This window comes from Anas platyrhynchos, chromosome 7 (assembly GCF_047663525.1).
Source record: "Anas platyrhynchos isolate ZD024472 breed Pekin duck chromosome 7, IASCAAS_PekinDuck_T2T, whole genome shotgun sequence".
Taxonomy (NCBI): domain Eukaryota; kingdom Metazoa; phylum Chordata; class Aves; order Anseriformes; family Anatidae; genus Anas; species Anas platyrhynchos.
This window is the reverse complement of record NC_092593.1, coordinates 35,624,056-35,651,946: the sequence shown is the minus strand read 5'-3', so window position 1 is coordinate 35,651,946 and position 27,891 is coordinate 35,624,056. Positions and strand designations below refer to the sequence as shown.

Below are 27,891 nucleotides of genomic sequence, written 5' to 3'. Positions count from 1 at the left end.
CAAACGGTAGCTATTTTCATTATAAAATGGGGAGTTTTCCTGTGAGAGCCAATATTTTTTAATGAATTGCTGGCACTATTTTTTTGTGTTGTAAGTACAGTCATGTCTGCATTGATACTGTATTTGTGCTGGCAAAGTCTTCCTAGACCTTCAGTGCTCTGGTTCTGTGTGGGCCTGTCCAAATTCCGTGAAGCTAGAGCAGGCCGGTATCTTGGCTCAGCCCCAAGCCTACTGAGGTTTCTTAAAAAACCTTCAGCATTTCTCCACTTATTTTTCCTGCTTGGTCCAATCTAGAAAGTATTTTTAGAGAATGCCCGATTTGCAGTCAGTCATCAGCAAGAACATTTAAGACTTTATAATTTTTTTCCCTTAAGTAAGTTTTGTTGTCTGACCTTGTTGTAGGAGTGGCCTTCATCACCCTGGACTCTGAGGTGATGCATGGTGGTGCAGTAATTCTGGCTGTTTTCTCTGGCTCCTCTGGCATGGTAAAGACTGAGTCAAGTCTATCGATCAATCTCTACCTGTGGGAGAGGTTTCACAGCCAGGATTCTGCTGTGTGGCTAATTTCTTTCTTCTGGCCTGAAGCTCAGACACCATCAAAGTACTGAGGTAATTGCAACAACTTGAGCTTTTGTTAAGGTCAAGAGATGACTGAGCTGCGCATCTCTATCAGCTATAAACAATATGGAGATGCTTAGGTTGTCAGTTGTATCAAAATAACCAATGCCAGTAGCCTGCACTGTAGAAGACCCTTGAGCCATTTTATATAAGCAGCCTACAATGGCCTGTTTAGACTGAGGCACGGTTTTGAGTGGAGAAGTAATTAAACTCTTGTGTTTCCTCCAAACTGAACTGTCTAGGTGCACGGGTACTGTTCTGGTTCTTTCTGTCAGAAATGAATCCAGGCTGATGGTCAGAGACGTTCACCATGCTTGAAAACATGAGCCTGGAAGAAGAGTGGAAAAAGTAAGAAAATTTCATTGTATGATGCCATAAATTGCATTCCTTAGGATTACAAGGTTTGCCTTCAAGCAAAATTATCTGAGAAAAACAGTTAACATAGTACAAGTTACCTTATTAATTTGTTGTAATTTGTCTTACCTTATTAGTTTGTTCGAGGGAAAAAGTACAAAAAGTAAAATTAAAAAGTCAGTTTTATGAAACAAGGAGTTTTATTAAGATATTTTATTATGTGTCTCTGTAAGGAATAGACCAACAACCATATAAAAGCTTACAAAGATGGTTAACCTTCAACACTATAAATGTGTTAACGTGAAAAAAGAAGTTCACAATTTTGCTTCTTTATTGACTTTTACAGTGAAGGGAAAAAATTCTGAGCAATGACATGCCAATGACAATCTTTGACAGGAGACATTTACAATTGCTTTTAATCCTTATATTTTGTTTTAAAAAGCAAGTCAATAACCCTGACTTGCAGAGTTAGGAGTGAAAAATACATTAGCACCATCATATTAGTCTTTTACACTTCCCTAATTTTAGTGGTCTTGACCAGCAATGACAGGAAAGTAGAGAAGCACCTTTGATAACAGAATACAATCCAACAATAAAATTACGGTGACAACTGCCATTAAGGTATTAAGCTCTTAAAATACACTGTACTTTTTCACAGCTAATCAGTACAGCAATAACAGATTTTTGTACCAAATTATTCCACTGACTTAACCAATGGGTTTAATGTGTTTTGACTGATTTTTGATGGATTTTTTTTTTTCTGGTTTGACTCATCAGACATCCCAGTTTCTGTCCATGTTGAGGTAGTTGAAACAGGGGAGTCTTTCTAGCTTTATGGACTGCATCTTAGAAAGAAGGGTAAACTTTGGTACTGGGAGCAATCAGTGCTTTGTAAATTGGCTAACATTCAACTAATAGAACACAGTGTTGTTTTATTAAGTGTTGAAGTTTTATTATAGCACCACGGAGACATGTTCTGAAGATGGAATTTGGTAAAAAAAAAAAAAAAAAAAAGAGCAAAAAGCATTTTTACTGTATTTTGTGTAATAGCGAAAAAAAAAAAATAACCCTTGATATCAAATTAATTTTCCCCCAGAAATTTTGTTAATAAATAACTGGGATACAGATGGTCATCTGTACTAGCTGACAAGGTTAAAACAAAGGAGCACAGTTGGAGTGTGAATCTGTTTGCTGGGGTTTCAGAAAGAGCAGGATCTTCGATTTATAAGAAGCAGACCGGGCCAATGTCCACGCCAAATTCTTGATCAGGACCACCAATATCTATAGGTGCAATATCAACCACAGGCAACCTCATTGTCTTGCGTGTTCTGTATTCAAAGACTGTTTTACCCCATTCACCAGTGTGTTTCTGTGAAATGAAATAAGTAGAAAAATGTTAGAAATCAATGTTGTGCTATATAAGCGTTATCCTATAGTTTACTGCATTTTCTACTTTATCTTTCCATATTACTTTATTCCTTTCAGCATCATAAAAACAGGACATAATCTCCTTAGAAATTAATACGTTGATAGCCATTCTTAATTTCTGGTCCGACACTAGATGGTGTTTTAGACGTTTCTGCTAAGAATGGATGGGATCCCTGATGACAGCTGGGTACTCTGGAACAGTGCCCTGACTTAGTACTGAAATACGCTTGGTGTGCTGGGGGGTTGTACAAATGGCTATGCAGCTGGGAAAGTTTTTTTGGCTACAGGTCAGAGTGCTAGCAGTAATGAAGTAGCTCTTCATGTTCATATTTTAAGAATGGCCACAAAATGGCTGTGAAGTAGATGCATGCGGGTGTCCTTGTATGTTGCTAATCTACAGGTTGTTAGTGTTTTGGGATCCTAGAAGGAGGCAGAAATAATATCTCGTGTTTAGTATTTATTACTGAAAAGGCAGCAGACAGTGAAAGATTAGCATGCTCATTTATGTTACTGTTTTTCTCCAGTACTTTCTGCTGCAGTAAAGGAGGCACAGTTGAACATGCAAAATACTTGGGTTTATGCATTCCCATAATCATAGCCTATGTGACTGGCTTGACTTTGCTAGCCTTGAATTTCTTGAATGACTGAGATGATTCACTTACTGCTGCTGTTAGTTTTAGATTTGACATGAGATTGGGATCAAAGCTTGGTCCCCACGACTTCACTGTGGGCCTCTAAATGTCTTTGGCTCTAGAGCAAGATGTCTGTAAAGTACAGATTTAATTGGGAGTGTGTGCAACTTTCTACAGTTGCAAATGTGTCCTTTCCCAGGACCAAGATCTTTCAAGGCTCTCTCCCCCTTTATTCTGGGCCTAGTACTCTAGCAGGAGTTATTTATTAGACTACCACAGTAAAGTCTTGTTTACTTACAGTACAGCCATCTTCCAGAACTGCATACATATATTTGCTGTTTCCTTCAGCCTTGATCTCAGTTTCCACAGAGCTCATCAGCTTCAGAGCTTTTTTAACGTTCCCGCTGGCTTGATCCATGTAGGCAATGCTGTTCTTGCAGTGGTAGGTAATGTTCTGGGAGGCACGGCTGGAGAGGATGCGGAGGAACGCCAGCTGAACTTCTGAGACATCCTCTGGGAGGTCAGGATCGCCGTAGCTGAACTGAAGAGCACAAAACGTAAGCAAAAGGTTTTCAGTTAGTCATGCCTAGAGCTGGTTTATGTAATTACTATTTACCCATTAAATAGTTAGTTCAGTTTAATTTCAGGATTATTTCTTAGTAAATTGTGATGTATATGAGTACATTATATGTACTACCTTTTTGGCTACTAACAGTGTTAATTTCTCACCTGGAAGCCTCCATTCATAGACTCTCCAAACCAAACATGTTTCTTTCCACTGTTTTCACTGGTCCACCAGTTTTTCCTTGGCACAGTGCTGGGGTTAGCAGAGAGGCATGTCTCACCAGTTTCCATATTACAGTATACTTTAATAGCATCCATCTTGCAGCCTTGATTAGGATCAATCCAGTACTCTCCTACAGGTGGTAAAAAGAGTGAGTGTTCAGGGACTTAATATACATGTATTTGGAGAAGAATTCAACTGTATGACATTAGGCTTATCTCTATTTCAGAAAATAAGACTATATAAGAATACACTGATTTTATGTGAATAGCGTTAAAAGACACTTAAATATAGAACTTTTTTTTGAAAGGGATTTAAGCAAATTTTCACTTATAAGTATGTAAGGAGTGAACTGAAATCAGTGTATATACTGTATAAATGCAGGGTATTTAAATGATTATTGTGTTTACCAACTTTATCATGACATTTGTAGAACAAATTAGATACTTTTTATAGCATATCTCTGAGTCTTTAAATATTCAAAGACAATAATATTCAGGAAAGATCTAGACCTGCTACCATTAGCGCAATAAAAACTTTGCATACCACTCTTAAGATCAGGATGGCAGAATTTCAGATCTCTGCAGTTACGAGCTGGATTCTTTCGTGATCCATCAGGACTAATGATATTTTCAATCTGGTTGTTGATTGATTTCATTGAAGACATGATCTCACTCAGGTTGATGTCATTTTCTTTTGGCTCATCTCGATATTCATATCCATAGCCTACTGGACCTTTTTCACCAGCACCCAGGGAAGCTACACCACCACCGCAACATGGACCGGGAGGACCAGAAGGCCCAGGAAGACCAGGTTGGCCTGGTGGACCCTAAACAGAAACAGTGGAACATGATGCTGAGTAGAGATCACAGGTTAGAACTATTAATCTGTGTGTACCCTAATCTTAAAAAAAATAATCTCATTTCATTTACTTATTTATTCATAGCAAGTGACATTAAATATGTTAGACATTCCAGGCAAACATTTCTTTATGAATGAATATTTGTTAGGAAAATAATATTTTCCTAAACTTGGAATTTTCTTTTCCTAATTTTGTCAGGCTGTGACTGTCCTCCTTCTACTTAAGCTTTAGGAAGGTGGAACCCTTTTCACCAAAATCCAGAGGATGGGCTATTTCTTGGCTTTGTAAGTAGTGCCATAAGCTATGCTGGTGACCTTTACGGTGCTGGTCTCTTTGGAGGAATTTAAGAAAGCCCTTTTTTAAGACACAAAGGGAAGCTGTTCTCTGAAGTGGAGATTCTATCTTTCCAACGTACACAGAAAAGTCAATAATTATCTGGGACTAACACCCAATGCATCAGTAGTTACACTGAACTACAACTTATCTGTTTTTTTTTGGACTTAGGCTTGACAGATTGGTCTGTCCTACCACAAGCTCAGTCCATGAAGTACAGAATTTTCTGGGGGAGATATTTAAATGGGAGAGAGCTTTTGTTTAATGAACAATTGCTAAAGAAGTGTTTGAGTGTGCACAGTTTACTTACTGCAGGGCCACTTTCACCTCTGTTACCACGGGGGCCAGGAGGACCAATTGGACCTGGATAGCCGCTTGTACCATCTTTTCCAGGGGGCCCAGCTGGTCCTGGGGGACCCTAGAACAAAGGTGAATGCATATATTATGGTAAAAATAGCTTACCAGATAGTCTTAATTCAAAAATATTTGTGAGAGCTTTCTAAAATTTCTGTACAGTTTATCAGGTGTTTTCTTTTTTTTCAGCAGTTGCCTGTTAAGATGGTCATTTTAATATTATTTTTTAAACATGCTGAATCTTTCCTCCAGTTATCCTAAGTAAGGAGTTTTTCTTACCCTTGCACCTGAAGCTCCTGGACTTCCAATTGCACCTTGTGGACCCAGGGGACCCTATGAGGAACAGGTATGTAAGTCATTCCAGTAATCTTTTGCAGCTAGCTGGATGTGCCTTAAAAAAATACACTGAAAACATCTTTATGATTGTATGAAATACAAGTTTATGAGAGGACTACGTCAGATATGAGAAAGAATAGTTGTCACTCTTGTACCAGTAAAAGTTACCAAATGTTCTCTTAATAAAAAAAAAAAAAAAAGTGATATTAACCAAAATGCAAGACAGCCAATGGACATCAACAAGCTTAGAATGGTATCTTGTATTCAAAGAGCTAAATCATGTGTTTTAAAATGATTCATCTTCTCATTGAGAATAAATTGAAATAATGTATTAACTGAAATAATTTATCAGACTTCTTTTTACTCATAAGTGACTCAATAAGGTAATGGTGTGTTATTAAATAGATTTACATAGGTGGCATTTATAGTTAAAACTTCCATAATCTTGCCATCATTGGTAGAATAACTAGATGCTTTTTAGTTTCTTGATTCTCACTTCTACCATGCATTCTATTAAGAGTTCTTTCCACTATAACCCCCTCTTTAAGTTTTTATTTGTCGTAAAAACCTAGGGCATGCTTGTCTCTTACCCTGCAATATTAGCTATTAAGAACTGTTCCAAATGGTAATGCATGTTTACAAGTCAGTAGTTTACAACTTCATGCCCATTATGCTCTGATATTAATTACTGTGAAAGATGCCTGACAGAAGACATCTTTAAACTCCAAGCAGCTTTTTTTTTTTTTTAAATGGATTTAGATGCCTGTCTAGCATATATATATATATATATATATATATATTTTATCTCTGACAATTTAATCAGGAATTGCCTATATATATATATGAGTATAAAGAACGTGTTTTATTTATTTATTTATTTATTTATTAAGTCAGAAAGACACAAAACTAAAAGGAATTTTAGCAAATTCAGCTCTAGCTCCTTGCAGCTTCTTCCAGTTCTTTTAATACTTTTTCAGGTTGATTCAGGAACATGAACTTTTCAACATGTATGACAACTAAATTACGCAAGTCATTTCTTTGTATTTGTTTCTCTCCTCTGTGAATTAGCTAAAGCCAACTAGTTACCTGAGATGCAAACCACATAAATTAAGAACACAGATGAAATTCCTAATCCAATGAAAAATACTCACAGGAGGACCAGGGAGACCAGGGGTACCAGGAAATCCTCTATGACCCTTGATGCCTGCGCTGCCTCGTTCACCAGTTTCACCTTTATCACCACGAGGACCTTGAGGACCCTTCAAGAGTAGATTTGCAATAAAAGGAGCATAGAAAGAAATGAGAATCACGACGAAATCTCAGGAAACAGTGAATGTGTTTTATCACAAATACTTTAAATGTGACTTACAGCAGGACCACGAGCACCAGCAGGACCAGCAGAGCCAGGAGGGCCAGGTGGACCCTGTAACACAATAAGAACAAGATAGAATGGATTCGTTGCAATCGACTAGACCACCTTTTTATTTCCAGATGAGTATCTTCAAAGCCAGAGACAAGGAAAAGCTACACACACTATATATATAATCAATAAGAATTTTGATCAGTTGCTTTTCCTACCAAAGTTATTCTTACTCAGCTGCTCATATGCACCAATGCATACCTCATGCAGAAGACTCCTTTTTCAATTTGTGAGGTGCTCAGTGCACCCAGTGCTGGTGTCAGCGCTTCAGAAAAATAACTTTAATACTTCCAAAATTACTCCCTTAGTTTAATAAATAAGGCTGCTTACACTGAATGAACATTATATGGGATGAAAACTAATGGCCTGGTGGGACGATGTGCTTTTTGGCATCTTAGGCATGTGAATTTTGAGTTTACTGTATACATAGTTATCTGCAATATAAACTGTGATGTCTTTCCCCTTGATATTTTTATAAAGTGGCCCTCAATGCCAAGAAACGAGGGCAGAAACAAATACAGATAGTTATAGTATCAGTCTTCCAAACTTCCACTTCTATTACTGCATGAAATTGACTTTTCAATTTTCAACAGGAAAGGTACATAAATAAGCAGTTGGCTATTTGTTTTGGTTTTACCTGAAATCCTCTTTCACCAGCTTTTCCAGGGGCACCATTGTTTCCTGCAGGCCCAGGGTGACCAGGAGGTCCTGGAGCTCCAGGAGGGCCACTTTCACCACGGTCACCCTGCAGATGGTAACAGCAAATAGAGAAAGAAATTTAACGTTTTATAGAATTTCAATGTAAAGACTGCATTCTTTGGAGTGTAACAGGATTGAGGAACAAGTTATGCAGCACAGAACTAACTACCTATATTGCCAATATTACACAGAGATGACAATCTAAAGACAGTGCTCAGTCCTTACTTTGCCTCCTGGGGATCCATCGCGTCCAGGCAAGCCATCCGATCCAGGGTTACCCTGGAAAAAAACAGTGTGGTACAGTTTGTTTATAAACTAGATTATGAACAATCACCATGTTTTCTAGCAAATTGAAATAGTGCTCATCAGAGCAAGGGTTTTCAAAAAACAAAGTGTTTCTGGAGGTGGAGGGGCCCATAAACTATTTATTGGACATTTTATTTTGTAAGTGCATGGGCAGTGAAGTCTCTTGTTCAGTTCCAAGTGAGACAGAGACATGGTCCGCTGGTGGTAAAACGTAAAACAAAGATTGTACTTTCTCCTAACATGAGAAGGCAATCTGCACAGGACATCATCCCTCAGGTGCTTGAGGGAAGCTTTGTGAACCTTAAAACATTGTTACTTCCTGAGTCTTCTGTATATATCTCACAAGCTATCAGGAAGGCCTAACACATCCACTTACGTCTCTGCCAGGCTCTCCAGGTAAGCCTCTTTGTCCCATAGGACCTTGTGGACCAGGAGCACCACGTTCTCCTGGAACACCATTGACGCCTGGTTTACCGTCTTCACCCTAAAGAAAGAGGGAAGAAATTTAATTGTAGATAATGTGCTTATGAAATGCCATCATGTTATACATCTTTAGCGAAATATACAGTGATTATGAAGGCGACCTGATAAAATGAAGTGCCAGTGTGACTTTAGTGATTTTAAGTACTTGGAACAAGAGAAAAGAGGTGCCTCAGGGTATGGTCAGCTATTTTGGCTGCCAGGCACACACTGCTGACTCACGTTCAATTTGCTGTCTCGTTATTTACTTCTAATGAATCTGATCCAAAAGTCTTGGTATTAGAGACTAAAGACAACCTCACATCCCATAGCTGTCCAGTGGATGTTTTGAAGCCTGATCTTATGGTTGTAAATGCAAATAACTGGATTAAAAAGCATTAAGAAGTATAACATTAATTACTGTGACTAGACTATTTTTAACTGCTGGGTTACAGTCATTGCACTAATTTGGAGGCTATCATTTCAGTGAATGCACACTCACCTTGCTACCGGCCATGCCAGCTGCTCCAGGGAGGCCACGTGGACCTGGCAAACCCGTGTTACCGCGGCTCCCAATGATACCTTGAGGACCAGGGTCGCCAGGTGCCCCCTGTTTGAGAGAAAGGTCAGTCAACACTGAGCATATTTGACATTCAGGAAGATGGCTTCTGGTTCTTGATCATAGACTCATTGAAGTTGGACAGGACCTCCAAGCTCATCTTGTCCAGCCATCACCCTACTACCAATGTCACCCACTAACCCATGTCCCTAAGCACCACATCCAAACTTTCCTTGAACACCCCCAGGGACAGTGATGCCAGCACCTCCCTGGGGAACCCATTCCAATGCCTGACTGCACTTTGAGAAGATTTTTCTCCTAATTTCCAACCTAAACCTCCCCTGGTGCAATTTGAGACCATTCCCTCTAGTCCTATCACCTGTTAGTTACCTGTGAGACGAGGCTGACCCCCAGCTCCCCACACCTTCCTTTCCAGTAGCTGTAGAGAGCAACGAGGTCTCCCCTGAGCTTCCTCTTCACCAGACTAAACAACCCAGTTTGCTCAGCCGCTCCCCATAGGGCTTATGCTCCAGGCCCTTCACCAGCTTCATAGCCCTTCTCTAGACACATTCCAGAGCTTCAATGTCCTTCATGTACTGAGGTGCCCAAAACTGAACACAGTACTTGAGGTGTGGCTGAGTACAAGGGGACAAAACAGAATCCCTACCTATCGGTATAACAGGCCCCAGCTTGCCATGTACTCACCCTTTCTCCACGAGGGCCTGGTGTCCCTTTTTCACCTGGTGGGCCAGGCTCACCTCTTACTCCAGGAGATCCTGAACTGCCAGGAGGACCAGCATTACCAGGGGGTCCAGGAGGCCCATCCTTGCCGGGAGGCCCTGCATTACCAGGGGGACCTGGACTACCCTAAACATTTTAAAAATAAGAGCATGAGCTGTATTATCATCTGAAACAGTGCTACACACTTACTGCATTGATCCTTCAGTAGCTTAGATAATCAATGGGAAGAATTGCATTGACTTTAATGTTAACGTTAAATAAAATCCTATTTTCTTATTATTTAGCAATATCTGTATCTGTCGTTAACAATAAAACAACAAAAAAATTCTTTTATTCAAATATAATAGATGTTTTCTCAGGTCTTAGTTACAGTACAATGAATCATTTGTAATTTTTATTAAAAAGGGGTAAATACATCTTATTCTTTGTATTTGCTTAATCTTTAAAGCAAATAAAAACAGATTGATTTTTTACAGAGGGAGAGTAAACTCTCTTTAGTAGAAGTTTTTCTCTAGGCACAAACATCATATTCAAGATAACTTTGATTGTGCACTATTCATATCATGGTACATCCAGCTTAATCAAGATTAATAAGTCTAAAGATATCTGCAAGGTAAGAATACAACTTACATTGTTACCAGGGGGACCAGGTAGACCACGAGCACCAGGGAAACCAGCAGCACCCTGTAAGATACCAATAATTTTGTCAGTTTCTGAAGATTAGAAAAATGACAATTTATCCAATTTATTTCTGTATAAAAGTTGACTTTATTTATTTTTATTTATTTATTTTAATAAAATCTGAATTAAACAGCCTGCAACTGTCAACTTTGTGAGGAATTTCCTCCCCCCATACCTCATGCAATGGTCCCACATGTCCCTCAAAGTTGAACCAATTGTCTCACAGAAACTTGTCATAGATATCATATAAATCTAATAACTGCTGAGATAAATGACTTATAGCTTTGTGTTGTCCCAGAAGCCATTTTGGCACCTTACTTATATTAAAATCTATGAAAACCTGCTCACAAATGCCTCAGCCTTTATTACTCCTTGTGGAAGACTTCAGATATTCTTGAAATACAAATATTAAAGTCACAGAAGGCCTAGAGGTTCATTTACATCATTTTTGTTTTAACACACAGAACCATTCATCAGTTACTAAGTGAAAGAAACACTTACAGGGCCTCCAGGTGATCCACGTTCTCCTTTTGTTCCTTGGGGACCAGGTGGACCCTACATGGAAAGAAATAGACAAAGCAGATAATTTGAAAAACAAATAAGAAACTATTGGCTGCACCATGAAGTTACAGGCAGTTTGAATGCTCACATGTAGGCCAAGCCACCAGGAGGCTGAAGGAGAACTGAAGAAGTGTCTCCATTTGGAGCAATGAGGAACAGCACATACTTACTGGTGCACCAGGGCCGCCTTGTGGACCTGCAGCTCCAGGGGGTCCAGCCTCTCCTCTTAGACCAGGTGGGCCTCTCTCTCCTTTCCCACCAGGTTCACCATTTTGGCCCTGTAGAAAAATTGTATTGTTATGTTATGACATGACAACAAAACAGTGCAGACAATACCACTGTAATGAGAGACCGTATATAGACGTTCTCCTGAAGGGATGACCTTTAATGGTCTACTGGCATGGGAAGGGAAGGGTAAAGAAAATGTTGCTTTGTGTGTGACTGAGTACAAAAAGAGTAGCAATTTTATTGGTATTGTAGCAATATATATTGGTACAAAATTAAATGTAAAGTAGTAAGTATTAATGTTAAAGTGGTTACATCCAAGTCTTTCTGAGATGAAAATTAATTTAGACAGATGAAAAATGGATAATCACATTCAATTGCTTGTAAGTATTTATACTTACTGGAGCACCAGGGAAGCCAGCAGGTCCAGGGAGACCTTGTTCTCCTCGTTCACCCTGTAGATAGCAACAAGTCAGCAATGGAAGATGTCAGAAAAATAGGCTTCATATCAGAAGTTAGAGAACACTCATGAATACAGCTGAAGTTTCTTTGCCTTAACGGGGGGAGGATTGGGGGAGGGTTAGGGTAGGGAAACAGATGGACACACGACCAGACAAACGGCAAGCAAAAAGGCAAACAACCAAAGCCAGCATTTGCTCCTGAGCTCTAAAAAACAACTGTTCAGTAATTATATGATAACTATCTAAAGTGTGACAAACTGATCTCAGTTACACTTGTATAAAGCCTGACCACAGTCCATGTTGTTTCTTAGATGCAACTGAGAGCCACAAGTGGTTTTATTAAGGTAAGATATAGGAATATATATATTTTACTTAACCATAAGACAAGATGGAAACAATTCAAGGAAATCCCTCTGCTTTATCTAGCAACTACTGGTTCAAACTCTTGCTCTGATCTGTCATTGTAGCCTTCCAATCTCTATAAAGCTTTAGAAGCTTTGACTTTCTGAAGCCCTTAGCATGTGTAAATCCCAAGAGTCAATGAGAGCTGAATGTACTTAGTCTATTATGGACTCAACTGAATGTGTTCTTGATAGGGACAGTTTACAACGTGGATGTTTCTACCAGGCTAGATGAGTAAAGGTACGCTGGAAGAAAATGACTGTCACTTACAGGACCGCCGCGGGAACCCATTGGACCTGGGGCACCTGCTGGACCAGTCTCTCCCTGTAAGGAACAAGAATGATTACCAGGATTTCCTCCTCTTCCCAGGAGACAGTGATGCTACTGTTCATGGCATCACACATCTTTATGGAGGATGCTTTACCTTATCTCCAGGTGGGCCGGCAGGACCAGGAGGACCGATGGGACCGACATTACCCTAAACAATTAGAATATATTTTGTATCAAAATATGACACTGTTATCTCATTTATTTTGATCAATATCATTATCAACGTGTTTGCACTGAAACACAAATGTTATCTAAATGAAAGCGCTCTACAATGGCAGCATGTTGTTGCACACTACATTTTGGAATGATATACTGACATCACACTATTTTGTGATGTGAGATATCTCCAATTCATTTCTCATTATTTTTCCCCCCATATAAATCTAATCCAAAGCCACTTGTAGTCAGTGAGTCTCTTTCAATAGACAACAAAAGTCACCTATTGCTTTAACTTCTTATATAGATAATTGGTCCATATTTCTCTGGGATAAATTCAACATCTCTTGACCAATGCCCTCATTTTTTTTCCTTGAGAATTCAATGTGTACCATATGGATTGAAATCTACTTCTCTACTTCTCCCACTCGTACAAGCTGCGTTAATATTTTTTCTGTCCCTTGTTATTTTGATGTATATATCACTTACATGTACTTGTTGGATTTATGTATACACTTCAAGTGCATATGCTATATAGATGTATAAATATGTCATACATAGTAAACTGTAGTCTGTATGAGAGCCCTTGCTATCACAGTGTCTTTTTGTGCTTCATTATAACCAACATTCTTCTCAGTTGGCTAGCTTAAGGAAGCTAATAACATTTTTCCTACCTCTGCATTGGGACTTTCCCTCCAAAGCATTGTTCCAATTAACTATAATCTTATACTTGCAAAAACTGTTCTATCTACTTGGGCAGCCATGATCACAAAGAATAGTAGTATGAACTTAGTTCATAAAACCAGATTTACACAGCCAGAATGAAATACAATGGGGTTACTATTTTAACTCTCCTAGATAGTATTTATTCACTGTAAGTGTACTCGCCTTCTAAGTGTAGACTGTATGAAGCTAATTCCTAAACTGTTAGAAGTTGAAAGACCACTCACCCTCTCTCCTCTTGCACCAGGAAGGCCATCAGCACCTTTGCCACCGGGTTCACCCTAGCAAGCAGAAGATGTAAAAAGGATAAGCAAAAAACAAGCAAGAGACAAAACAACAACAAAACAAACAAACACACCACACATTACTGAGGAGAGCATCTCCTACTGAGGGTATCCAGATAACCATATTTCCTTATTGTGGTCATACAAATCTGAAACAAGATGACATTCTGCACAGTATTGAGCATCAGATACAGAATACGTGGATGCAAAAACTCCAGACTGATTCAAAATGGAGCCCATACTATAGGCAGACAACTTGGCATAAACTATTCTAGTTGTTTATTAGCTTCATTGGACCTGTTCTGTTTTATCCTTCCCTCACCAGATGAAGCAGAACAAAATAGCTAGCATATTATACCAGCTGTAAAATGCTGTATTTTAAAAATGCATATGGTCCATATAACGCTGCTAAATCAACAATACTGCACAATCAGTACCTCTGAAATCAGGCCAAAAGTGAACACGTGAAAAAACTCCATGCTTTATGGGAGACTGACATTGGAAGGGTACGTGAGATGGGTATGTTACCTTATCCCCTTTTGGTCCAGGACTTCCAGAAGGTCCTCTCTCGCCGGGCATTCCCTGTAAGCCAGGCAGCCCTGTGCCTCCAGGGGCTCCAGGGGGGCCAGCAGGACCCTAAAGATTGACAAAACTAATTAGAAAAAGTGGGGAAAAAAACAATAAAGGGGGAGGGTTCTGGGGCATGACTGAATGCTGTACATGGCAACAGGAAGGCAGGCAAGTCTGTGGGTACCTTGGCACCTTCTGAGCCAGCTGGACCTGGCCCACCTCTCGCTCCAGGAGGTCCTGGAGGACCCTGTGCACCACGTTCACCTGGGATACCATTTTCACCCTGTGACAAAGAAACATGTTATTTGTTGTCAGGTTCATAATTGTCAATTTATTAATGTAACTGTAGAAATGATGCTATATGATTTACCTTAGGGCCTGGGAATCCGGGTCCTCCAATTTCACCTTTTGGCCCCTGTTTATGAGAAAATAAACACAAGTTATCCATGCACTTAATAAATCTGCGTTGTGGTGGGCACCCTGTTTCTCCCTCTTATTATCCCTGAAAACAGATTTCTCTGCTCCGCAGAATGTTCATGGCTGTCTGAATTCGGAAATTTGGTAGATCTGGGAAGAGCTTTGAAAGGAAATAATACTTACTGGTTCTCCAGGCTTTCCATTTTCTCCAGCTGGTCCTGGTCCACCAGGCAATCCCTATAAGAAGGAACAGTATCATAAGGTAAGTCTAGGTTACATAGATAAAATATGCATTCTTCTATTTAGCAAAATGTTTTGACACAAAGATGTGGACCCTACTCATTCCCATCCTCTACAAAGGAGGAGTTACTTTGATAGTCAGCAGTTTAATATCCACAGAGCCAGCCGTCTGGTTTGCAATTACAAAATAGTGAGCAATACATTTTATCAACTGATTGATTTGTTTTACTTCAAAGTATGATTACATGTATGCTAATGAAAGTGGTTAGATGTCTTTTTTCTTTCTCTTTGGTTTTGTTAGTCTGTTAAAAAGAATCAGAAAGAAATTAACTACAAACACACAGTACCTGGAGGCCAGGAGAACCTGATGGCCCTGGTTCTCCTCTCTCCCCAGAAGGACCCTAGAATCAAAGAGAAGAGGAAAAAATGAAACTGTCTCAGAATATTTCAACAAAGAAACACCTCCACACTACCTCTACTCTATGTCTCCTTATCTTGAATTGGAGAAGATATTTCACAATTCTGAAGGCTAATATATCTCAGTGTTCTGGTATTTTCTCTTTTCACCCCAACCACCAAATGTAATTTAAGAGAAATATTTATCTCACTTAATATTTGTGTCACTTGACACTAGTCCAAAATTGCTAGCTCTGATAAACTTTGAAGGGAGCACTAATATGTCTCAATTAGAGAAGATGGTATATCCCTAACAGCTGTGAATTGACTTTTCATTTCAACTCACACCAGGTATACCTGCCTCAGGTTTTTCCCAACATGGGTTTCATGTATGGAAATAATGGGGAAGAAGAGATCTGGTATTTTTCTTCTTAAAAGGAAGTTTCTTTATATCATAAAAATATCCCTCCCCTCCCCCCCCCCTCCAAATTTACAGTCTCTTTCTGTAGGTTGCAGACCACCTTGGCAATAGCTGATAATTGACTCTTATGGGAGTCTAACACTTACAGGAGGTCCAGGAGGACCAGGGAGGCCAACGTCACCATTCTTTCCAGCAGGACCCTAAACAAAGGCAAAATTTGCTATGGTTATGAGTTGATATTTTTATATTAATTACTAATATTTTGGTGATTTTATAATATTTTTGTTATATTGTTAAAAAATCATGAATAAAACTTACAGGAGTTCCAGGTGGTCCACCAGGGCCTCTTTCTCCATTCTTACCAGGTAGACCCTTACAAAAGAATAAGATCACCTTTAAAATAGCTGTTCTGGTCAAAATACAATAATTCAAAGCTGTAGCACCAAATTCCTCCACTATGAAGCAATCATAACAGTTGATTGCTCAACCACAGGTGTGGAGAAATACCACTAACCTCATTTCCTTTAGGTCCGGGGAAACCCATTACACCTGGTTGACCACGTGGGCCTGGTGGGCCAGGTGGACCAGAACGGCCAGGTTCACCCTGGTTACCCTGGGATAAGCAGAAAAGAAATTAAGACATGGCATCTCTTAGGTGAAATAAATGCTTATCTGTGAGTCATTAAATAGTCAAGGTGAGATCAGGCTAGAGACGTTTAAACTCAAGACTTCACGCATTTTGAATTTCAACCAAGCTTCTATATAATTCAATATATTTGAAATATGGAGTATAAGATCTGCACAAAGCTATTACAATGAAACAGCACCTGAAGTGCTCTGGTAATTAAAACAAACAAACAAACAATAGACAATCAATACAAACAATAGTTTGTAATTAATCAATCAAACAAGCAATAGTACATACTGGAGGGCCGGGCTTCCCATCGCTTCCAGCACTTCCTGGAATTCCAGGCAAACCCTGCAATTGAAGGAAAAAAATGTTATTCTTCAGCTTAAAATGTGTAGCAATAAATAAGTTTTTAAAATATTTTCTTGCTTTTAACTTCTTTATTAAAATCCTCTAATTAAGGGAAAAATTGAAGAAATCTAACAAATAATTTTGCTAGGATTTAATCCCTTTCTCATAGATTTTCATGATCAAGCCATCAAACAACATGCACCAAAAATATATTATTTCATTATTTGAGAAAAAACTCATTTCAGAGAGTAAAAATTCAAAGAATGAAACAAGTTTCACTGTGCCCTATACTTAAAAGCAGCACAACTGATAATATATTTTTACTTATTTTGTTTTATATTTTAAAATGAGATTATTTATGTTATATTTTAAGTCATATTCATTTCCAATAAAATTTTAACTCCCAGAAGCCTGCATTCAAGCTCAAATTTCAGTGCATTTATTGCCATTGGTTTCTAATTCTTAGTACAGTTCACAGAATGTTATTATGTTCTGTGTGCGTTATACAATAAATTATCTCTGAAAGTCTTCTTGATTTATATCCTATGAAAATCTGACCAATCAGATTTATATTAATTTGCACTACTTGCAAATAAACTATATATGAAGCATTAAATATTTAAGTATATTAAAACATGCATATTAATGCATAATTTAAACATGTATTTAAATTTCAAATTTAGCTCTATTTAAATAAGTAAAACAATATCAAATGCAATAAACCAGCTATCTATTAAATGTTATAACAACTCATAATACACTTCAATATTCATTAAAACGTAAAAAGACAATACAGAAATTCATCTAATGCTAACTCACATTAAAGCCATAAGAATGCATGAGAGCTGTGGAGCATGTTCAACTTCATATAAATTTCATACATTCACTTCTGACAGATGTTTCTGAAAGCTCCACATTGCTGCATGGTTATCTATAGCACTATGAACGTATGTTCCAGATTCAAAGGAAGTAATGACATCACTAGAATTTGTTCTCTAATTGGACTTCTCTATTTTATCAGCTCAGATGAGGCATCTTTAATAGAATTTATCTTATTTTCTGTAGATATCTTGTCTTACTCTCATTCCTGGAAGACCAGGGCCTCCATCTTGTCCACGTTCTCCTGCAGGTCCACTTGGGCCAGGGGGACCTGGACTGCCACGTTCACCTGCAGGGCCCTAAAGAAAAAATATATATCATGAAGGCAATTGGAATCATATTGAATCTGAAATTGTCTATTCAAATTAACATGAATTCAATAGAAGTGTGGGATGGTTTTAGAGGAAGACTCATACCTTTTCGCCTGGAAGTCCATTGCTACCAGGTAAACCACGGAAACCAGGGGAGCCCTGTGAAATAAAAGAAACAAGTATGGATTTTAGGCAAAATAACTTGGGTAATGGGAAATATTTTCTCTAAACCATTTACCTTTAGACATTCAGAAAATTAACGAAAGAAATACATGGAAATGACATTTCACTGTGCTAAGAAAGTCTGAAGAAGAATCTTCTCAAGGACATAACCCTATTGATATAATAGGTAGTCCTTCATTGTCTTTCAACAGGCCGTACAGTAGTCCCTTTACTCATGAGCTTTTTTTTTTTAAATACATATAAAAAATTAAACAACACGGTCAGTCTTGAAGAAATATATTCTTCTAATTCAATACTGAAAAGTGCTCTACTGTATTATTGTAATAATTATATTTACTACTATCTTTATTGCTTACAAAGAATTTTAATTATAAAATATAAATTGCAGCATAATTTGTATATGTAAAATTATTTGTTCACTGCGCATCACATAGATCATAGCTTCCTCATAGCTTTAGCAAGCACTGCAAGTGATTCTTAAATTAGGTGTTATAAATAAATGAATACAATTTCCTTTGATTTAGATGGGAAAAGAAATACAAAATTTGTGATGTTGTTGCTATTTTGTTATTCAATAAATCAATTCAAGAACTCCTTTGTGAGAATGCTCTTTGGAAAGTTACTGAATGTAGTAACTGAAAAACTGCTGGTAATAATGACATTATAAGATATAAGATACTCTGACCATATTGTTATTGACATTATCGATGCTAAAGACATATTTACAATAAAGATGATGATATAATGACACATCCTGAATGTAGAATTTGCACTGATTTCACTTTTCAAAGCTAATGCTTTGTGATGGCTATCACAAATAGTTGTTTGTTTTTTATTTTTTAAACTGAGAAGACATTTTGAAAGTAGCATAAAAATTAAAAAATGTTTCCAATTCCTATGTGGTGCTTACAGTTGTTTTTCAGCATGAAGCTTTGACTTCCACTTTAGTTCCTCAATATCAAAAAAAGAATTTAAAGTATTCCAGACTGAGATAGAGACAAACTCTGCAGCTGAGATTAGGAACTAGATAAGAATTCTCCCAAGTTTTGAAACCCTGTTCCACATGTTGACTTTGGTGAGAATTGATATGGAGTCAAATTTTATCTCAAAGAATTTTGAATACCAGCTTTTTTCACCTTTGTACTAACTCAAAATATACCTAGTATGCATGGTCGTCTACAGTGGCTTACCCTTTCTCCAGGTGTTCCAGGGACACCATTCTGGCCAGGTTCACCATTTGCACCTCTTTTGCCTTCCTCACCAGGAGGTCCAGGAGCACCTGGGGTGCCATTTTCACCCTGGCAACAATAACAAAAGCCACCTTATGATTCCCAAAGAACCCCCCCTAGTTTTGTGTGTGGAATGATTCAGGGTTTAGACTTCCTGGGAAGAAGTCTCTGAATGCATTTTAAAATCACTTACACGCTCGCCTTTTGGGCCTGGATCTCCTTTTGCACCATTCTTACCAGGTTCTCCCTAAACAGAAGAAAATCTCATTAAGGTTAAGGTATTATTATTCCAGAACTATCAGGTAGTACTAAAATACTAAGAAATAGATATATATTGACTATTTTATTTGTTTTTATTATTTTAGTAATTTATTGCAACAGAATTAGTAGAAACCAATTGGATCTAGATGTTGAATGTATGGTGCTCTTTCAAAATTTGGTAAAGCAGTGAGGTAATCTTAAGCACCACTGAGAAGAATTTTATGTCTGTTGAGAAAGAACTATGTGTGGTGTATAGCTGCCAGGAGAGAGCATATCGGGGTGAATGACAGGGTAAGAGTAGATACAACTCACTAGGTGTAGTGGACTGCAGATTCAGGACAATGGGAATTTTAGCAGGTGAAACTGGGATTTTAACACGGCAGATTTTGTTTTATGCAACAGTTTTAGTCAAGATGCTGTTTTGCTATGTGTTTCTGATTAGACATAATTTAGGAAAGTTAATAAGTATTATTGATACGTTTAATTCATACATACCAATATAGAAGGTAATGTGTGAAAGATAAAAAATGTATTTATAAAAAAAAGTTATCTATAGTTATCATAAAATAATTTATGAGACCATCTCAAATTAATAGGACTAATTCATTTTATTTATTTATTTATTTTAACATATCAGAAGTACTTCCACCATGCTGTTTTTTTGTACAAACAGTGTAATGAATATTAGTAACTCACCGGAGTGCCTTTTGCTCCAGGATTTCCACTTGCACCAGGTGGGCCAGGAAGACCACGGCCTCCTGGCAGACCAGGAGCACCAGGAATACCAGAAGGTCCCTGTGGAGAGCCAAAAGGAGATGACCAGGATGAACAGAGCTCAGCACGGTTGGATTCTGCCCAGGTCATCAGCGACCCTCATGAACTCAGTGTAGTAAAAGACACTGATATGAAAAGTACCCACCATTTCACCCTTGTTGCCAGGGCTTCCAGCTCTTCCAGGAGGACCCTGGAAAAAAGAAATGTCTAAATTGATGCTGCTAACCTATCATCCTTACATCAAAGGAGCTGTGAGGCTTTGTGAAGAGCAGCTGGCACTCCACTTCCCTGTTCTCAGGTGGTATTTACATACCTGAGGCCCAGGTGGCCCAGCATGACCCTGAGGACCAGGTTCTCCTCTCTCTCCAGGACTACCACTAGCACCAGCAGGACCAGGAGGACCAGCTTCACCCTAAGGGAAAAAAGGGAAAAATGAATGCGTTTTAGTCATATCTCCATGGAAATCAATATTAATGTCATGGCCTCTTCCTCTCCTTTGCATGATTTGAGAAAAACATTACCACTACTATCACCCGAGTGCAAGAGCCAAACCAGCTCAGCAACCCAATGCTGAGACACATGGTCTCAGTGCAGTCCATGAAATGTATGGTGCATAGCTCCTCTAGATGCTGAAAGTTCACTTGAAACCCTCCCAGAATGCAACATAAAACACTAAATCCTGTATTAGCAGGTATCTGTAGCTGAATACCTTAAAACCTGGAGAGCCTGGAAATCCTGCAGTTCCAGGGGGACCTGGGGGACCCTTAAAAAATAAAAGAAATTGTATTAATACAAGAGGTGAAAGCCATATGAACAGAATGAATCTTAAGTTAAAAAAAAAAAAGCCTGATTATGACATTTTTCTTTGAATAAGGAAACACATGGCAAAATAACAAATATAAATTATGCTATAGAAGATGAAGTTTGGCTAGTCCTAAAATATCACACCTATGTGTTGTTATCCTGACTTTCATATTCAGCTAAATTTCTTTGTTGTCAATTAAAAAAAAAAAAAAACACATAAAAGCTGTCATTAAAGAAATAAAGTTATAAAATAGTTCAAAATTTGTTTTAATTATAAAAAACAGGTGTAGGAGAAAAATAAGCCAATAAAGGTGCTACACATACAAGTGGGCATGCTCAGGTTTCATCATGCAGATGGAAAAGATAAATAACCTTTTGCACACTTCAGCAAAATAATGTCTTGGATAAGAGCATTCAAAATTTTATCCGTGTAGAGAACAGCAATTCTACTCCGATTTAAAGTGTTAAAAATCTCCTATTTTCACTGTGTGGCTCAAGCATTTTGATCAACACAAATATTCAAATTCAAAGCACTCTAGGTCTTCTTACAGGTGGGCCTGCTGCTCCTGGGGATCCATCTTTGCCATGGGCACCCTATGGAAAAAACAGAGGGGTCTGATAAGAGCACTACTTGGACACAGAACCTACATGTCTTAACACTCATGACTCACAAAGCATCTCTCCATGTTTCTACAGTCCTACGTAGTTTACCAAACCCCAAGGATTCCTCAAGTGTAAAATTCTAGAATAATAATTAACTAAATGTTTTTGAAGGAATATCCATCACTTTATGTGACTTGCACTGTAATGATGAGACAGCAAGACATGAAAATATATTCTTCTGAGAATTCTTAAGGAAATAACAGTTACAAGAACTGGCCTGTGGCCAGTTTTTACTGGTAAATAAAAATAAAAGTAAAAATAAGTAAGATCAAAATAACAGTTACTTCTAACTCACATAAAAGACAAAAAGATCACTCAAAAAGCCTAAATGAATATGATACAGAACTGTATGATTTAAATCATAAATTGCCTGTTTTACAGACATGTTAGACCAGGTCTGCTGCTCAAGTTATCTAATGTTTGTACAAATATTGCTGATTAGCTGGGGATGGATATGTTTTCATATATGATTTTACAGATGCTATGCAGTTTTCTAATCCTTTGCATTACAGATGTTTTAAGATAAATCTTAAAACAAGCAAGGAATTATCAACATATTCAAACAAGATATATGCTGCTTGCTGATAAGAACAACAGCTGCAATTAAGAACAACAGCTGCAATGAATTACTTACAGGGCCACCAGGATTCCCAGGTCTTCCTCTTTCACCAGCCGGTCCTCTTGGTCCCTAGAAAACATAAGAAAACTAGTTTGTGACATGATTTCCTAAACACATATGGCTTGGTACTGCTTTTATTTGCAGACCTTACTATTGGTCAATGTATGTGGTAGGGTAACTAAGGTTAATAAGAATAATAATAATAAAAATGAAAAGATGAATAAATCTATTAAGGGGAAAGTGCCAGTGGCCCTTCCATTTAGATACTACAGGGTACACATATTTACCGGTTGGCCTGGTGATCCGTTTGCTCCAGGAAGACCAGTTTCACCCTGTTATGTAAATTAAAAAAAAAAAAAAAGCAAACAATAAATAAATAAAAAAAACAACACACAAACAATTACAGAATGAACTCTGGTGAGAACATTTTTTTGATTTATTTAAGAGGAAGAGACAGCCCACACCTTTGCCCCTTTCTGTGTGGCTCAGTGTGTCAGGCATCTGTGAGGCCTGAGCCACCAAAAAAAATGCCAAAAGAAAATATTTAAACAGAAAAAATAATTAGGAAGACACAGTCCTTTACTGTTATGCAATAAAGTCAAATGATATGGGCATGTCCTGTCCTTTTAGAATCTCATCTTTGTTATAGCTATAGGATCAGGGCATGACATAGACCAGAGAGTCTAACTCCTTTGGAATGGTTCCTTTCATGGCGATCTTCAGTCAGTTTCTTCAATGCTTAATGGCTTTTCTGAATAGCATAATATGCAATGCATAGCTACATAACAAATAACGGAGGGTATTTTTACACCTGTTAAAAAGATTACACTACATTTTTATTTTATTTTTTTTTACCTTTGGACCTGGAGCACCACTATCACCTTTGGCACCATCTTTTCCATCAAAACCCTGTGGGAAAAGAAAACCATATCTGTGAATACTATTTCTCTTGTAGTCTAGAAAATCTGATTCCCCCTGGCCAATTATTGAGCTTCAAGTATACTGTTTTCTGTGAATATTTTAAATTTGAAAAAGATTGAAAATTATTTTGAACCATAGGAAGGTATGTTACGCATTCTTACAGAATGGCAGTAGGAAATTTGAGATTGTTTAAGAAAGAATTACAGGGAAAAGAATAGTGACAAAAATCTCTGTGTACATGGATTAAATTGTGGGCTCCAGTTTACACTGCTGAGAACTCACTCTGTCTCTTTTCAGCTAGTTTTCTAGCCTTCACACAGTCCTAAAATTTATGATAAAAGAGATGTTTAAATACTGTTGACTGAATCCTGTGATAAAAATGCATGGTATAAATGCTGAATACAAATATTCATTACATTATTACCATAACAGGTGCAAGCTGAGTACTTAGAGCAGGGGTTACAAACAATTATTTCTAAAATCTTGAATAACTTTATAGTTATGATTGATTAATCCTAATTTCCAAAGTATAAACAGTAGAAGTGGAAACAGAGCTTTTAATTTATCTTCTTTGACTTCGGTTAACTTTTACTTACATTTATATTATTTTCCTTTTTACTTAAAGCTATAATGTCATAAAATTAAGAAACGGTGATGTGGATGGAAACAGACTGTATAAACAACAGACAGCTCTTTATAAAATAGCTATTAATCTAAATCAAGCTTTCACCTTGTCAGTAAAGTTTATACAGTATAATGTTTAATTATTCTGCTACTGCAATTGTTTTTATAGTAGTTAGCTTTAGAATGTTTACTGTCTTACACTTTCTACAATTTATAATTTAATAAATAATTAAATATAATTTAATAAATGATATCACAATGGGTTAGCTTGCTGACACATTGGTTTCTTACTGTTGACTTTAACAGAGTAGCATAAATTGTACATCTGTCACTATTCTTCTTTATCAAATATTTGAATAATGTTTAATAATACTTTTATTAAATGGTTAATTATCACTTAGAATTATCATATCATATACTTATGTTTTTCATACTGAAATAATTTCACTTAGATTGGGGTCCTGGGCTAGCTGCTGTAGAGATGGAGACATGGTATTTGATCCTAGGATTTTATAACTTAAGTAGCACTCCTGTTTTCACATTACTTGATGTAGAAGGAAGCATGTTGCTGAGCTTTGTAACACATTCAGTCATCGTTACTTGATGTTATACATAAAGGAGCACATTTAAATAATGAGTGCTATTAGCTAGTAGAACACTCTTTGAAAGAAAATACTTATTCCCTCATGTCTCTATTTGCATTAGTTAAGAGTGGATGCTTTTCTGGAACACATGCTTAACCCAACATGCAGTATGGAGCAGTACAATTGAGGTAACTAGATAAAATTCAACAGTCTGTGTTACTATGATTCAATCTCGTTAGCTGGAAATTGATGACTGAAGGAACACAGTGCAATACCATGGCTCATGTAGAGCAACAGACTCCATTGCACCCAGTACAGTCAATAAATACTTACTCGTGAACCTTTCATTCCAGGCATTCCAGGCATTCCAGGGTGTCCCTTGTGACCCTAAACACACAAACACAGAAAGATGAGTAAATTTACATACCTACTGTATGAAGGGCACAAACCAATGCTCATTAAGTATCATGTTCACTTGACTAATACAAAACGGGAAAACAAAACCTATCATTAGATTATCACTGTTACTGGGGGCTTTTTCATACCGGTAATCCAGGAATTCCACGGTCTCCATTTCTGCCTGGTCTTCCTGGTTCTCCCTGTGGAAAGAAAGTAAATTGCTGACTTTGCTATTGCTTCAATTACTGGCATAGATATGGCCCTGACAGATCAAGATGAGTTGGAATAAGGAGGTGAAACTTCCACTGAAGACAGCAAGGAAAATTACACAAGGGTGAAGGTACACACTATGACTGCCTTCTGAAAGCCATTGCCAGAAGTTACCAACTCACTTTTTTTTTTTTTTTCAATCAAGATTTTGATTAGCAATTAATATATTTCAAGCCAACATTTTAGAAATGGTATCAACACAGAAAAAAAATATTTTTCATGGTAAAACAGTCAAAATGGACAAAAACATCAGCTGATTGTCTCTCCCTGTACTATACATATCCAGGATTTCCAGCTGTGAGTCAAAAGACGGTTTTAAGAACCTCAACTCTCAAAGCAAGACTTAAAGGGAGCAGGCAACCACCATTACTGTCTGCTTTGTTTATTTATTTTTTCCTAATTGTGTTAGTGGAATATCCTGCTAAAATTGAAACTTTTTTGGAATAGACACTTATACCTGACGTAAGCCAAATCCAGTTTCTTAGAGTCATGTTGTTTAACTGAGAAATTGGGAGACATTAGAAATTCTTAAATGCAATGGTATCAATGTGCTCTGCTAACTTAACATTTAATGAAATTTGTTTTTCTTATTTTTAAATCTATAAATAATTTAAATAATAGTGAACTTACATCTTTTCCTGGTGGACCGGCTGGGCCTATCATGCCAGCAGGGCCTGGAGGTCCCTGAAGAAAAATAATGAATATTAAATATAATAATAGATATTAAGTCTCTTTCAAATTAAAAATGCATTAAGTGCCATAAAATATTTGTACTATTGACATAGACAATAGTAAACAGGCAGGATGAACCACCAGATTTCAATCCACTCCAGTGATGACACAGAGATTCATGCTAGTAGGAGCATGCCTTTGACATATATAATGATATATAACATATACGTACAGAAGGGCCAGGTTGTCCTGGTTCTCCAGGGGGACCTTGGTATCCATTAGAACCCTACAATGCAGCAAAAAGCAGTTAAGATGTGAATAACTCCATGCACTGTGCCATGGTGCTACTGTATTTTGTAATGATCTTATTACCAAGCAGAATATGAAAACAGAACTAAAAGGAGATATACATTGAAAACCCCAAATCCTTTGTGTGTTTACCGAGTGTGCACTAGGATTTCCAGTTTCCTTTTTCTCATGTGAAATTTTTATCTGAACAAACATTTGGGAATATTAGCAGAGACTCACAGCCAGTGGTATATTTTAAGGGCAATATTCAACTTTAGGTGACACCCCACAGAATCATAGTAAGCCCCAGGCATAAACACAGAGAATAGCCCTCAGCCATTTAGTCTTGATGCTGCAGAGATTGTAGGGCCCCGTTAATAAGAAATTACATCTATCCATAAAATTATTCAGCTTAGTATCTAGATTTAATGGCTGCAAATGTACCTAATACTGATGAAAGAGAAAAGGAGAGGCTAAGATAGAAGAGTTGGATGTTTATGAAAAGATTAATTCTACTTACAGGGGGACCTGCATGACCAGGTGGGCCAGGGGGGCCGCTGGGGCCAGGGGGTCCTGGAAAGCCACTCTATATTGTAGATTCAAAAATAGTCATTATATCAGTGTAATATATTTACAAAGCTTAATGCAGCTGCAATATTCACCAACAGATGCAACGGTGACTTACTGAATTAAGGCCATATTTTTGTTGCTTGTCAGCAAAGCAAGCAGTTTTGCCAATGAGCCCTTTTCTGAACATTAACAGTGCAAAGCCATAAGGCATAAATTATACCTGGACTAACCAAAGGACTCAGAGGATAACACCTCAATATACCCATGGAGTAGCAAATCAGCAGCACTGTTCCTTATTTAATTGGTAAAAGTGGAGTAAAATGAAAAACTAAGGAAATTATCAATTTGGGAGAAGTGTTAATATTTCTACTTTTAGTAGCAACAGCAACAAATGCATTTGAGATGCAAACATTTTTAAAAATTAGCACAGTGATTTATTGCAGCTGTATGTGGTTCTTTAAAAATGCTTTTGCTAAATTTAACTCTTTGTGAATTTGATACAGCCAAAAAGATGAAGTATAGGTATTATGTGAGAAACAGTGTGCTGGAGTGCAGCAAATGCATGCTGTACCTTAATATGGCACAGTGTTTGTTTCATGGGATATTGTTATATGGTGTCAGAATAGGTCAGGCGTTACAGATGACACACAAAACTTATTTTTGTAATACAAGATTAATAGTACAGCTATATATTAAACAGGGTTGCCTTCAGGACATGAATACAACAGGCAGCCCCTCTCCGTTCACTGTTGCAACCCATTTGGCACAGACCCAGTCTGGATTCAGCATGGATTGGAATCATCAACTCATCAATTGCAATCCATCCATCAGACATACGGCTACAAACAAACGAGATGTCATTCTTTTTCAGGGTGCACACTGGAGGGATAAACTCATTGTTAGGAATGGCATTTGCTCACTGCCAGTGTCTCCAGACTGTGGATAAATGAGCGGCTTTTAGTTAGAGTATGTGCACCGGGGGAAAGGGTCAAAGCCAACATGTGGAGGTTATATGAGAAAGTACACAGAAATGGAGATGTAAAATACAAAATCAGCCTACATGCAGTAGAAAGCCACTGGAAAGACAGGAATGGAAATGTGTGACTGAG

At 37.6% G+C, this 27,891-nt stretch overlaps 1 protein-coding gene across 2 annotated transcripts in view; it reads right to left on the bottom strand.

Annotated features, from left to right (window-relative positions):
- Positions 1–1,149: 1,149 nt before the first annotated feature.
- The window catches only part of COL3A1 (collagen type III alpha 1 chain), a 50,310-nt gene continuing 23,568 nt past the window's right edge, over positions 1,150–27,891 (bottom strand). For both annotated transcript variants that reach the window (XM_027462008.3, XM_027462007.3), the window contains 46 exons: positions 26,733–26,798; positions 26,157–26,210; positions 25,883–25,936; positions 25,129–25,182; positions 24,917–24,970; positions 23,310–23,363; positions 22,742–22,786; positions 22,470–22,523; positions 21,722–21,766; positions 21,078–21,131; positions 20,682–20,780; positions 20,514–20,558; positions 20,291–20,389; positions 19,527–19,580; positions 19,295–19,402; positions 18,027–18,080; positions 17,811–17,909; positions 16,678–16,731; positions 16,267–16,365; positions 16,071–16,124; positions 15,899–15,952; positions 15,283–15,336; positions 14,879–14,932; positions 14,649–14,693; positions 14,463–14,561; positions 14,237–14,344; positions 13,652–13,705; positions 12,640–12,693; positions 12,486–12,539; positions 11,754–11,807; positions 11,298–11,405; positions 11,068–11,121; positions 10,516–10,569; positions 9,850–10,011; positions 9,088–9,195; positions 8,503–8,610; positions 8,046–8,099; positions 7,759–7,866; positions 7,071–7,124; positions 6,853–6,960; positions 5,645–5,698; positions 5,322–5,429; positions 4,363–4,645; positions 3,762–3,949; positions 3,331–3,573; positions 1,150–2,341 (listed from right to left, as the gene is read on the bottom strand). In XM_027462008.3, the coding sequence (XP_027317809.1) occupies positions 2,195–2,341; positions 3,331–3,573; positions 3,762–3,949; positions 4,363–4,645; positions 5,322–5,429; positions 5,645–5,698; positions 6,853–6,960; positions 7,071–7,124; positions 7,759–7,866; positions 8,046–8,099; positions 8,503–8,610; positions 9,088–9,195; positions 9,850–10,011; positions 10,516–10,569; positions 11,068–11,121; positions 11,298–11,405; positions 11,754–11,807; positions 12,486–12,539; positions 12,640–12,693; positions 13,652–13,705; positions 14,237–14,344; positions 14,463–14,561; positions 14,649–14,693; positions 14,879–14,932; positions 15,283–15,336; positions 15,899–15,952; positions 16,071–16,124; positions 16,267–16,365; positions 16,678–16,731; positions 17,811–17,909; positions 18,027–18,080; positions 19,295–19,402; positions 19,527–19,580; positions 20,291–20,389; positions 20,514–20,558; positions 20,682–20,780; positions 21,078–21,131; positions 21,722–21,766; positions 22,470–22,523; positions 22,742–22,786; positions 23,310–23,363; positions 24,917–24,970; positions 25,129–25,182; positions 25,883–25,936; positions 26,157–26,210; positions 26,733–26,798 (3,870 nt within the window). In that variant the 3' untranslated portion in view covers positions 1,150–2,194. The remainder of the gene's footprint in view (positions 2,342–3,330; positions 3,574–3,761; positions 3,950–4,362; positions 4,646–5,321; positions 5,430–5,644; positions 5,699–6,852; positions 6,961–7,070; positions 7,125–7,758; positions 7,867–8,045; positions 8,100–8,502; positions 8,611–9,087; positions 9,196–9,849; positions 10,012–10,515; positions 10,570–11,067; positions 11,122–11,297; positions 11,406–11,753; positions 11,808–12,485; positions 12,540–12,639; positions 12,694–13,651; positions 13,706–14,236; positions 14,345–14,462; positions 14,562–14,648; positions 14,694–14,878; positions 14,933–15,282; positions 15,337–15,898; positions 15,953–16,070; positions 16,125–16,266; positions 16,366–16,677; positions 16,732–17,810; positions 17,910–18,026; positions 18,081–19,294; positions 19,403–19,526; positions 19,581–20,290; positions 20,390–20,513; positions 20,559–20,681; positions 20,781–21,077; positions 21,132–21,721; positions 21,767–22,469; positions 22,524–22,741; positions 22,787–23,309; positions 23,364–24,916; positions 24,971–25,128; positions 25,183–25,882; positions 25,937–26,156; positions 26,211–26,732; positions 26,799–27,891) is intronic.